The sequence below is a fragment of the Protobothrops mucrosquamatus genome, unplaced genomic scaffold (genome assembly GCF_001527695.2).
Source record: "Protobothrops mucrosquamatus isolate PMUCROS unplaced genomic scaffold, P.Mucros_1.0 scaffold286, whole genome shotgun sequence".
Lineage (NCBI taxonomy): Eukaryota > Metazoa > Chordata > Lepidosauria > Squamata > Viperidae > Protobothrops > Protobothrops mucrosquamatus.
In genome coordinates this window covers 229,506-242,926 of record NW_015386630.1, presented here as the reverse complement: position 1 = coordinate 242,926, position 13,421 = coordinate 229,506, and the positions used below count along the sequence as shown (strand labels likewise).

Sequence of the window (13,421 nt, the reverse complement as noted above, 5' to 3'; positions counted from 1 at the left end):
GAACAAACTGACATCACACACTCACAAAAGTGCACACTCACAAACATAAACAAAAATCTTTTGCCTGCTTCCAAAATAAACAATCCAAAGGCCTCCTAGAAGCTAAATTGTTCTCCTGGTTGGTGAAGGTAAACCTGCTTCTCTCTGCCTCCTGTGTTGAGGTTTTGTCCAGAAATGCACCCATTCCCATTTTTATACATTGGTTCACTTGCCAATATGTTTACAACCCTTAAACATATTAGTCTTTATCTTGTTGATTTCAGCCTCACGTTTATCATCATTGTGGAATGGAGCCATGTTGTTTCACTCTTCTTATTCTCTTTCCCAGCATCCACTCGACGATGCTGAATGAGGATGCAGAGTTTCCCCCAACGAACACTTCAAGCACGTTGGATGTTAATTTGGGGCGATTTGAATTTGAAGTGTCCGATTTCTTCCTCTTTGGTTCACCTCTTGGTTTGGTGCTGGCTATGCGGAGGACAGTCCTGCCCAGTCTGGAAGGTGAATGATGCCCATCAGCTAACAGACAGCTTACTCTTGGCTGCTTTTGGCCAAATTTTTATGTCCCCGAATAGAATGAGGATCAATTTGCTCAGGTTGTCTCAAAAGAGCACAAACTTCTTTGGGCAGAGTTTGTTTTTCTCTGTGCAGAGTATAGGAGGTTTACTGCTATTTTTCTGAAATTATTTTTGAAAAGGGTTTTTTTCCGTAAAAAGTAGTAGATCCAACATCTCAAAATCCACAAATCTTACCAGTTTTCAAAGCAATGAAGGTCCTTCTCATGCTGATGCTTTTCTTCCCACCTTTTCACACTTGTTGAAGACTAGATTTTTATTTAGTGGCAGCTGAGACCATCGCAACCATTGTGTGCAGAATCAAGATTTCTAAAATAGTCCATTTTGTGGATTCTTGTCATTCAAGTCGAATATCTATTTTAAGAGGTCTTTTCAAATGAATAACAAGAATCAATCCATTACCAGTGGAAATTATTCACCAGTGGACCAATATGTGCTTTAAACATTGCAGTTTTATCTGATTTATTAATTAGGTCTGGCAGAGCAGACATTTGGTGTAAAATGCCGGGCTTACTACAGCAATTAATACCATTGGATTGTTTTTTGTTTAGCCCTGGGGAAATTCTAATCTGATTTTCAAAGCACAGTTTCCTATTTAGTTTGCAATAACAGGTTTGATTAGTGATGAAACACAGATAGGCAGGTGCTGGAATTGTCTCTTTGTGAATGTTGAGTAATGATAACTTTGTCTTGCAAAGCAAATCCAGGCTAGGAATAATTTGTTTTTTGAACAAAAAAGAGACATTAGGGAATGATAAAGGTTTTTTTTCAAGGTCTAGTTCATCATGTTTATATATCTTCATTGTTATGAACAATTCCATTTTTATCAGTTTCACAGGATAGATAGGAAACTTGCAAGGTTAATTTTCTTGCTGATTATGTGTTTTTAAAACTTGCTTTTAACAGAGATTCCGCCTTATTCAGGTCTCTTAGCAGTTCCATTTTTAGAAATCCAATATTTTCATTTTGTTATTGTGGAAATGCACAATAATTTATTTAAAAAGAAGACTATAGCACAGGGGTAGTCAACCTTGGCTCTTTTATGACTCGTGGACTTCAACTCCCAGAATTCCTGAGCCAGAATTCTGGGAATTGAAGTCCACGAGTCATAAAAGAGCCAAGGTTGACTACCCCTGCTATAGCATAATAAAGCATGTTGATTAGTTAATATCAGTAGGATATGAGGGTGGTAGAACAATTCCTTTACTCTAAAAAAGAACAGTGGTTCAGAAAGCAATTAATTAAGGTTGTTAAGAACTCTGTAGAAAGAATTACAAGTTTAAACTGTTCAAATGCCTTCCATTTAGACTGCTACAAAGAAAGGGAAGTCACAAGGAGGCCAGAGTCTTATTCCCTTGCCCTAGGACAGGGGTAGGCAACCTTGGCTCATAAAAGAGCCAAGGTTGCCTACCTACCCCTGCTCTAGAAGGTGAACTACCTCTGCAACTGTAAAAAAAAATGCAGATCAAAGAGGAGGAAAAGAAGAATCATACTTTCTACCCATTTTCTCGAAGAATGCACATGGGTTCCTCTCCCCAACCTCACAATTATTATGCTACTATTCTGCAATTGTCTTCTCATTTTTTTACTCAGTTATTTGGGTAAAGAAAAAAAAAGATGGAAGAAGCAAATGCAAAATACAGAAAGACTGGAGCTAAACTGGTTGTTATCTCTACAAAATTGTATAAAGGGGATATGGTGACTCCATCTTAAAAGTTTGATTAGAAATCTGGTTGAAGTCCTTTCTAGCTAGCTTGTGGGCAGAGAGGAAACAATAGTATGGTTTTTAATTTGTTGGACTGGGATCTGAATGGGACCGTTATGTGTTTTCTGAATTGCAATATAACGTACAGGCCATTCCAGTATTTTGAAGAGGAAGCATTGATATAAATAAATAACTATATAAAGGTACAATAAATGTAAAGTCTCCTTATTCAAATAAAGTATGGAATTTCTATTTGATAGGTGTTTTAAATACCACACCCACCAAATTGTATCCATTGTACAATCTAGCATATCAGGAGGTGGCTTGTTTGGGTATACTGGGCCTGATTTAAAGGATTTTTTTAAAAAACAAATCTTAAGAAAATATTTGATTCAATGATGGCTTGCTAAAGTGATTGAATGCAAAAGGTATTTTTTTTTAAAAAAAACACCCAACTAATTGCTTTGTTTACAGAATCCTCTTTACCAGAAGAAAGTACTGTATTCATTAACATATATTTGCTTAAAATGTGGGATGGGTTGGAAGGCAGAAGGCAGGATGTAGCTCAGAACTGACCCTGTTGTTTCCAAAGTACTTGACTCTTCCATGGGAATTTTATCCCTTTGGAAATTCAATGACAAGTCTGTAACTCCTTGTATTTTCTTTTTGTACTCTGTACTCTGAAGATACATTTAAACAGTTCATATTGACTGTGAGTCATCCTTTCTCCCTGTGTCTAGTCTGCCAAGTACATCCAGCCTGCAGCCAAGTTTACAGCCTCTTCCACTCAGCTGACCCCTCTGCCTCCAGACTGGAGCCATTATTAGAGAATAAATTCCATCTTCTGCCTCCCTGTACTGTACCAAGGTACCAGAGATACCCCTTAGGAGATGGAAGATCCCACCTCTTAGGTATTTATGTCTTTGGCTTGTACAATTCACAACCTGCTGTAATCATGTAGCCTGTCTTCCAAATACTTCCGCATGCCTCAGCCGTCTAGACAATTATATAAAATGATCTTTACAGAGATGAATGAATAATAACTCTCTGCCAAGAATCAGCTTATGCTGTCTGTGGAATTTCAGGGCACTCTCTCATGGTTTGCCCAGAACATGACACCATAGTGTTTTTTTCAATCCATGCACCCTTATCATCCAAGTTCGCCTCTAGACAACATACAGCACATACATACATATTAGAAACTCATTGTCTTTCAGATGTGGACTTTAATTCCCATAATACCCTGGTTATTAGGATCTGAGATGAGCTTTTCCCTTTACTTGCAGCTCCTGTATTTCACCAAGATTGTGTTTCATGTATCCCAAAATTATGATACCAAAGTCCACTTGTTATTGTTTTAACAAGGAAATTAATGTTTCATACTCCGTATTAATTGGCTTGCCTTTCTGAATGTGTGGTTCTTCTTTCCTGGGTTTGCTCATATAATATCTATGCCATAAATGGCTGAAATATCAAATAGGATAGGGGGAAATTACCTAAATGGCTTCATAGAGCTTAGTAGTCCTTCTGTGCCCAAATCCTTATCCGGATCAATACATCTGGTACCATATTTTTAAGAAATTTTACTTGCAAAAAAAATATTTCTCCCTTATCTGATTCGGCTCTTTCTCACCTTGCAGCTGATACACTCCAGTACCATAGCAGCCTGTTTGTTGAAGATAGTTGTGCAAAGTCACCCTTCATGCAAGAGACTTTGGCACTTCCAAATGCTGTACAAGGGAAAGTGCGAAGAGGGAGTCTGGGCAGCAGCAACAGTGAGAGCTCTGGCTCAACGGAGAGCCTATTGTCCAGCAACATAGCAAACAGTGAGTGCAATTAGTTTTAACACTAGAAAGCCATTTTGGGCTAGTAGTTATTGGTAGCTTTCTCCTTGTGAAGTCCTGCCTGCTTTGGGTTGGCTTACTGTTGGCAATTTGATGGAATAACTCAAGAAAAGCCTTTGTCAACAGCTACACTTAGCATTTGCCCCTGGACCTCCCTTCTGAGGAGTTCACTCTGCTCCCCTCCCCCCTGGCTGATGTTATTCTCAGATAGGATCTGGGGAGCTTCTATGACAGTGGTTCTCAATCTGTGGGTCGGGACCCCATTTGGGGTCGATCGACCATTTCATGGGGGTCGCCAAGCAAGGCTGTCCGCCATTTTTTTTGTCCGCCATTTTTTTTTGTCCGCCATTTTTTCCCCCTTTTCCGGCGGGTGCCTTACCTCCCTTGGGCCGGGCCAGCTGGTGGTCGGCCTGCTCCATCTCTGCCGCTTGCCAGCTACGCCTCGGCCGGCGCAGGGGGCGGAACCACGCATGTGCGGCGCTCCCGGGCAGGGAAAGTCCTCGACTTACGACCGGTTGGGTAGTCTTCGACTTACGACCAGTTTAGTCCTCAACTTACGACCGGTTTAGTCCTCGACGTACGACCGGTTTAGTCCTCGACTTACGACCGGTTGGGGTCGCAGCATTAAAAAGGTTGAGAACCACTGTTCTATGATGTGGAATAGACACATGAAATGCCTGTTTGTTTTCCACAGTAACTTCCAAATGGTGGGGAGCCAAGCGAATAGATTACGTTTTGTACTGTCCAGATGTCCTCACAGCCTTTCCTACGGTGGCTTTGCCACATCTCTTCCATGCCAGCTACTGGGAATCAACAGACGTGGTTGCTTTCATTCTGAGACAGGTAACAATGTCTTCCTTGCGTGCTCTCCCTCTTTCTAGATCTGTGGATCACAAATAACAATTCACATCTTGGCCACAAAACTGAATTGATGGCCTTGCGGGAAATCCCAGCCTCATTTACCTTATGCAGTTGCTGCATAGATAAAATTGGCAAGCCACACGTTCAGCGTAAGAGAAGGTGCAAATGCAGTTAAACTAATGAAATGCCAAAAAGATTTATGCAAATTTCCCCCGTAGATAAGAACTTCTTGCAAGCAGTAAGCTTTTGTTCTATACCTGTGGCCTACGGAGGTTCATTTATGCCATTATTTTGAACTTATTTGGCAGAATGGCTATGCTGAGTGCAGTTCCCCTGTTTATGTTTCATTTCAGGTGATGAGGTTTGAAACCATCAATGTCAAGGAAAGCAACAGTTTGGATCCGGAGACTCTCAGTCCTTCAAATCCCCGAGAGAAATGGCTGCGCAAAAGAACCCAAGTCAAGCTAAGGGTACAGGATTGGCTTTCATCCAATCCCTCTATATGTTAGCATTTTTCAAAGGAACCAAAGCCATTTTAAACCAGTTTTTCAAATAAAAAAAACAAGAGCAGCAGTGGTCGCTCCATCAAAATGGGTGATGCATTGCAGATTTGGTTTGATTTATTACTGCTTGATATTTTAGACAGGGCTGCCTATGGGTTATATCTTTTTAATTGCTTTTATTATTTTGTATTTGTATTTGTCCAACTAGTCTATGGGAGTAGAGGGCTATAATAAATTTTAATAACAACAACAGCAGTTGGTGCAGCATTTGAAAGACAGGAAGTGACGAAAGTACTTTTTGTGGTTTTTCAAAGGTGGAATATATGGCAAGAAAGCCAGAAGGGTTTCTGATCAACCTGTCTTGTTTAAAATATAAAAGCAGCAGTCAAAGCCTGAAATTGGTGCATATAAACCTCAGTGGAATTTTATTTTATTTTTTCAAAGAACTAGATTAAGGAAAGAGGTCCAGTTAGATGTAGTGATTAAGGCACAAGGCTAGCCATGAGACCATCAATTTGTCCCAACTTAGGCAAAAAGCTAACTGAGTATCCTTGGACTAATCACTCTTAGTCCTAGGAAGCAGGCAATGGCAAACCACTTCCAAAATCTTGCCAAATTGCAGGAACCTGTCTAAAAGTCAGCATTGACACAAATGCACCTATATAGAGTTAAGGAAAAGATCAAGAAGGTTCATCCACATATCAACATGTAAGGGTTGAGTTGTTTCTCCTAATCTTAAAGGGTCTGTTCTTTCATATGTTCAAAAACAAGTATCTTTTTTCTAGGTTGGGTAGTGGTTGGGATGATCCAATTGTTTCATTCCCTTCCTTGTTTCTTTTTCAGAATGTAACTTCAAACCACAGATCAAATGATATCATTGCTGCAGAAGATGGCCCTCAGTTGCTAGTTGGCCGGTTCATGTATGGACCACTTGACATGGTGGCTTTAACAGGAGAAAAGGTAACATTCCAAGGCCATCCTTCCCTCTCTCCCTCCTTCCCGGTAAGCCTAAGCCATTGAAGACATGTAAGCCCCCAAGAACATGAGAAGAGCCTTGTCAGACCATAAGCCCTTCTATAGTCCTGCATTCTCATATCAGCTGGCCATATTTCAAACTTATAAACTAGGTATGAGTTCAATACCTCCTCTCTATTACTGCTTCTGATCCCATGGCCTGCAGTTTTCTGCAGACAAGATTTCTATAGCTTTTAATTATGCCCTTCCCTGTATGAGAGGATGCTTGTAGGATCATTGAGTAAGATCATTGTTTTTTGTGCCCACAGTTGTCAACTCTGTTCAGAAACATTCCACAGAGTTTCAGGTAGCAAAGTATTTATTTCATTTAATCTACTGTCGGAAATATTTTAGTTAAAGGTGCTAGAGGGTGAATCTCACACATGAAGTATGTATTCTAGAATTATAGGAGGGACCAAGCTCATGCCCTACTCATTGCTAGAACTGCAACACCTTCAACTGCTGATTCAAATTTTTGTTCTGTTTTTTATGACATAGTCCTACAGATATTTGAACATTACTATTATTTTCCCTTTATTGTTTCTTCTTCAGGATAAACATGCTGTGTTCTTTCCGCTATTTCTCATTGGATTTTGGTTTCAAAGCCCCTCACCATCTGGATTGTCCTCATCTGGCATTGTCTTTCTTAAAATGTGGCACCTAGAATTGGACACATGCTTTAGCTGCAGACTGAACAGTACAGAGCAGCGAGCTTTTCTTGTACTTCTATTAAAACCGACTAAAATCGTCAGTGATGTTATGCTGCTGAAATAGCTACTAATCCTCAAAGCTTTTGCCATAATCAATGTTTTAGGCTTTAAGATGCTGCAAAGCTAGTTTTTTTGTGAGAGACTAATGTGATATCCCTCATGAACTTTGATGTTAACTGTGTATGTGTGTAGAGAGGAATTTGTTTGCCTAACCTGAACTTCTCTATTACTGCATTTTAATTCCACAAAAGAATTTTACCACATGTTCTCTTTCGTCTTTCAGGTTGACATCTTTATCATAACCGAACCTTCCTCTGGACGCTGGGTCTATTTTGATACAGAAATCACCAATAGTAGTGGTAGAATCTCATACAACGTCCCCAAAGACAAAAGACTTGCTGTTGGTGTCTATCCTATTAAAATGGTGGTCAGGTAAGTCTGGAAGGATATAAATACATCCTTAAATTATTGACAGACTGAGGACTATGTCCTACTCTCATAAAATATTAATCAAATTCTAGAGTTAAGAGTTTCTTACAATACAGGTGCTTGAGGTTGGGGGAATTATTTATCATGAATGAAGGCGAATAAACGTGTCCCAGGATAATGTTGCTGGATCCAATCTGGGTCGGTCACCGGGACCAGAGGTTTTTGTCTTCTGAGTTTTTGGACACATGCTGAAGCCCATCTTCAGGGAACTTCTCTCTTAGCAGAGGGTGTGTTTTGGGCTGTTCTGTGTGTGTGGTATTTATATGGTGCCTATTGTATGTGGCTTTTTAGATGTTCCCCGAGGATGGGCTCCAGCATGAGTCCAAAAGCTCAGAAGACTAAAACCTCTGGTCCCGATGACTGACCCAGATTGGATCCTGCGGAATTATTTATTTTCAACCACAATATGCTTATTTTAGGGATCATGCTCCAATTTTCATCTGTTTTCGTACCATACCATAATCATAGCAGGAAGCCTTGGCATCCAGTTTTACTGCTATATGGTCCAAGAGCTGCAAAAAGGGGATGAAATGGGACTTCTTGTAGCTTTGGGGCCACAATTTGCCCATTGCTGTTGTAATGAATACAGAATTTTTATTACAGTATCTTAGAATACTTATAACTCATTGCTAGTTACTGTTATAAAGATAAACATCACCACGAGCCACAGAAAGCTAGAATTTTGCAATTGAAATTTGGTAATAAAAAATTCCTTTGGTATGCATGTCCTCGGGCTGATTCACTGGCGGAATGAACACATTGATAGATCACTGCGATCTGATATAGTCCATAGGGATGTCTCTCTCTTACAGCTGTTCCCCAACGATGGGACATGCAAATTTATGGGACCACAAAGGAAGATATGCTTGGATATTCTTCCTCTCTACTAAGACCTTTCTTGGAATTTCTGTATCATTTGAGTAAGCTATGACCACTGTCATAACTGAAAGATTTTTTTCTGAAGGTTTTTTCTTCTGATCTCAACATAAGGCCATCTGAATAGATATGATATGGCTTTCTATTATAATATGTTTTCTGTGTTCCTTCATGGTCATCAGGGGAGATCAGAGTAATGCCATAAGCTACTTGACGGTCCTTCCTCGCGGAATGGAGTGTGTCGTCTTCAGCATTGATGGGTCCTTCGCTGCCAGCGTCTCCATTATGGGCAGTGACCCTAAAGTCAGAGCCGGAGCAGTTGATGTTGTCAGGTAAAGAGCACCTCACAATTCTATTAAGTTTTAAATTTTGTTTATTTTATTAAATTGATTATAGCCACCTGTTCCAGCAGATTCTGGGTCACCTATAAAACAATTCTAAATTAAAACAAGCCAGCTAAAACAACCATTATAAAACAGCATTACAATGCACACCCCGCCCAGCACATTAACATCAGTCAGGTTTTAAGGACTTTTCAGAACAGCAAGAGACAGGGGGTGTCTGTATCTGGGGAGGGGGGGGATGTTGTTCCAGAGAGAGAAGGCACACTTCCTTGGTCCCACAAGATGGCAGCCTTTAATAGAAGGGACCTGGAGTGCACCCACTCAGCCTGAATGTACCAGAGAAAGGTGATCCCTCAGATAACCAAGTCCTATTCCATGTTGGGTTTAAAGCTATCAATCAGCACCTTGAATTGTACCCAGAAGCCAAATGACAGCTAGTGTAGCAGTGGTGATACATGGACACAATGAGAAGTGCCCATTACTACTTGCACGGCTGCATTTTGAACCAGCTTCTGCCTGGTCTTCAAGGGCAGCCCTATGTAGAGTGAAGTACAGTAGTCCAGTCATGAGGTGAGTGACTGCCTGGACTGTCTCCTGGGTGAGGAAAGAGCATGACTAGCACATAAGATATATCTGCGCGAATGCAAATTAGTCAATCCAAGTGGAAATAGCAAATGGCTTCCAGACAGAATCCCCAATTTGCTTTGGAAAGGCAGGCCCTTTTGTCTACCGATAAAGCAGTCAGGTGATAATCATTCCTGAATGAAAATATGCATTGGCATATTCCTATCAGTTGTGCCTTGGAAATATCTGCTTGGAAATACCTTGTTACATTTTCACCACTTGATGGCAGGAGTGCTAGCCAAATATCCCCAGGCAAAACTTCCAGGCTCCATGAAATAGTATTAAACTGTGGAACTTTTTTCTTCAACTTGTATCTGCATTCAGAATTATGTTCCCTTGTCTCCATGATCAACCCCCAAATTCCCCCCCCCCTACATTTCCCTGTGATTCTCCTGCCACCAAGTGGTCAAAACAGGAGTGACGCCACCTGGTGGGAGGAGGGGGAATTTCCTGCCTTTTTTCCCTCTTCAATCCTGTGTTGACTGATAACACAGCTGCGGAGATATTTGTTTAATTTTGTATTTTGACTCTTTTAGAGTGTGCAACCACAACTTGTATGCATTTTCTCTCTCAAATGGCTGGGAACTTTGTTACTGAATTTTGTTCATAGGAGTCAGAGATTACTTCGTGGGGGCACAAAGAAATGGCAAGATCTGCTTAGTCATAAACCATTCCTATGCTAAGCCATAAGCCATGTTTGATAAACCACAATAGTGGTTTCACATTCCAGGCTAAGCCAAAACCAAACAGGTTTCTCAGTGGCGTAAAACAAATTTAAAATCAAAACCTTAAGAATGGTTACAGTAGCAATGAAAACAAATACATAAAACAAGAAGAATTAATAATATTAACAAGTACAGGTATTCCTCGATTTACAACCATTCAGTGACTGTTCGAAGTTACAACAGCACTGAAAAAAGTGACTTATGACATGATCAAAATTTGGACTCTTGGCAACTGGCTCATATTTAGGACGGTTGCAGTGCCCTGGGGTCGAATGATTCCCTGTACCAAGCAAAGTCAATGGGGAAGGCAGATTCACTTAACAACCGTGTTACTAACTTAAGAACTGCAGTGATTCACTTAACAACCATGGCAAGAAAGGTCATAAATTGGGGCAAAACTCACTTAACAACTGTCTTGCTTAGAAACAGAAATTTTGGGCTCAATTGTGGTCGTAAGTCAAGGACTAATGGTAAAAGCAACCAGTAGAAGCCTGTATGGAAAAAAAAGGCCCTGAGGGCCTTTTTAAAGCTTATAAAGATGTTAGGCCCCTCAGAGAAAGTTTAATCAAATCACCACTTGCGGCATTGTAGGCAGATTTCCTCAGATGCTTTCAGTAAGATTGGAGCGTCCTAAAAGGAGTTTTCTCAGATAATCTGGAGTTAAACATCATAAGGCTTTAAAGGCAATAATTTGCATTTTGCCTGGAAACAAATTGGCAGCTAGTGCAATGCTTTAAGTACAGATGTAATATGGTCTCTTAGCATTATTTCCTAGACGCACCTGGCTGCTTAGTTATTTAACAATTAAAACCTCCAGATGCTTAGACACAAAGGCAATGCCACATAGAACACATTAATGTGGTCAGGCCTGAATTTTACCATTGTGTGCACCACACTTTTAAGTCACCCTCTTCCAGAAAGGAGTCACAACCAAAACTTTAAGGCAGTCCTGGTTTTTTTCCCCCTTCAGTCTAGAAATTAGATTTACCCAGAAGCTGCTCTAGACTGCCTACCTGCTCCTTCTGGGAGAATGTAATCCCATTCAGAACAGACAGAAGTATCATCTCTCTGGAATTATGGTCTCCTACAATAAATACTTTCATTTTCTCCAGATGCAGTTTTAGTCCCTTTTTCTCTCATTCAGCCCATTACTGGCTATAGGCAGGCAACTCTGCAGAGAAATAATAATAATAAAGTTGGAAGGGACCTTGGAGGTCATCGAGTCCAACCCCCTGGACTCGAGTGTCATCAGCATACTAATGTCACTTAGCTCCAAATCTTTGGTATAATAACCCTTAGCAGGTTCATGTAGATGTTGATAAGCCTTGGAGACCAAATAGAATCCCAAGAGCTCCCATTTGCTTTAACAACTGCAGTGCTTCCATAGGCGGTCAGTGCTTTCATCAGAATGCTGAGAATAGCCTCACGCTGGAAGCTGCTTCCCTTTTAGGAGTGGATGCAATGTCCCACTGCATATAGAAAAGGAAGATCTTGCCCATGACTCAGCTTGCAATCTCTGACCCTCTCTTAAAGGACAGACAACTCTGAGCAACTCTGTTCAAGTAGCAGCACCCAAACTCTGTCCGGGGTAGAGATGGAGCCTTTGTTGACCTGTGGCTCCTATTTCTTAAATCTCAGTGATCTAGTCCAGTGATGGCGAACCTTTTAGAGACCGAGTGCCCAAACTGCAACCCAAAACCCACTTGTGCATCGTCGAGTGCCGGGTGGGTGTGGCCAATTGGGTGGGTGTGGCCCATTGGGTGGGCATGGCTGCGGTGGTAACGGCAGACTGGGTGGGACTAAAAAGTTCAATCAATCAATTCCAACTTTGCAAGATCTTTTTTTTCCCCGCGAGAAGTTGAAATTGACTGATTAAACTTTCTTTTTCCTTTTTGCACACAGCGGCGAAGGCCTAAACCGAAAAGGTTTTATAAAACCCAGCTGAAGGCCTAGGACTGGGGCGACGGCACGCGTGCCCACAGAGAGGGCTCTGTGTGCCGCCTCTGGCACCCGTGCCATAGGTTTGCCACCACTTATCTAGTCTATCAAAATTGATAGTATCTATAGTCAAATAGAGAGCACAAAGAATCCACACCCTCTGTTGTTGCCCAAACAAAGATCATCAGGCCAGCCAATCCATAGCCTGCCCTGAAGCCAGTTTGAAATGCGTCATTATTTTATTGGATTTTATTTATCACATTATTATATTGCCATAAACAGAAAAACTTTTGGCAGTGTCATTAGAATAATCTGCTTCTTCCATGACTGGCTACAACTGATAAGACAGCAGTCTCTCAATCCCTTTACCAACCATGATAGATTAGATACTAGCTTTTAATTGCCTGTCTTCTTACGGGGAAAGCTGCTTAACAAATGATCTAGTTCTAGTAACTATCTTTTTTAAAATAAAGAGGCATCTGGCTTTCTCTTAGAAAGGCATGCATAATTTTAAGTAACATGTAATTACTAATATCATCTGGGTTAGAAGTTGGAAGTCAGGTTGTGCAAGGGTACAAAAAATATTGTTGCAACATCCTCTTATATTGCAAATCGAAGTTGATCCAGTTCAACTCTAGAGAAGGCACCCTCACAGATAACTCTCTATTAAAAAATACGGCATTCAGATAGCCTCAAATGAAAAATAACGTATTTGTAAAAACAACCCTAATTTAAAGTCTCTCTGAAGTTTCTGTAGTAGAACTGTGGGAGAAGGGAGGAGAACTCAGACCAAGTTGATTGGTAGATGCAATATATGTGGGGACAGAAGGGGAAGCGTCTTTGCTTTTTTTTCCCTCTGTATTTTGGATCACTGCAGCTTTTGCAAATCATTTTTAATATGCTTTTTTAACTTTTTCATTAATATGCATAATTTATAAACTTTTACCTAAGAAGGAAAAAGATTAGAGCAATGGCTGGGGAATTCTGGGAGTTGAAGTCCATATGCTCGAGAAACACTGGATGCGAGAGAAAGTTGAAACTGAAAGTAATTGATAACATAGGGGTAATTGATAACATAGGGGTAAAAGAGAGAACTAATTATTAAGAAGACTGTATTAAATACTGTAATACACAGAAATGCAGATTTTGAAGGATAATTCGTGTTTGTTTTATTAATTGATTCAGAATTATTTTTAAAATGCTATACATTTGC

General features: G+C 40.4%; 1 protein-coding gene across 1 annotated transcript in view; it reads left to right on the top strand.

Annotated features, from left to right (window-relative positions):
- The window catches only part of PITPNM3 (PITPNM family member 3), an 81,783-nt gene that overhangs the window by 65,260 nt on the left and 3,102 nt on the right, over positions 1 to 13,421 (top strand). Inside the window, exons 12-19 of the mRNA XM_015814830.1 lie at positions 329 to 501; positions 3,021 to 3,191; positions 3,921 to 4,106; positions 4,819 to 4,967; positions 5,339 to 5,455; positions 6,332 to 6,448; positions 7,496 to 7,644; positions 8,760 to 8,909. Coding sequence (XP_015670316.1) covers positions 329 to 501; positions 3,021 to 3,191; positions 3,921 to 4,106; positions 4,819 to 4,967; positions 5,339 to 5,455; positions 6,332 to 6,448; positions 7,496 to 7,644; positions 8,760 to 8,909 — 1,212 coding nt within the window. The remainder of the gene's footprint in view (positions 1 to 328; positions 502 to 3,020; positions 3,192 to 3,920; positions 4,107 to 4,818; positions 4,968 to 5,338; positions 5,456 to 6,331; positions 6,449 to 7,495; positions 7,645 to 8,759; positions 8,910 to 13,421) is intronic.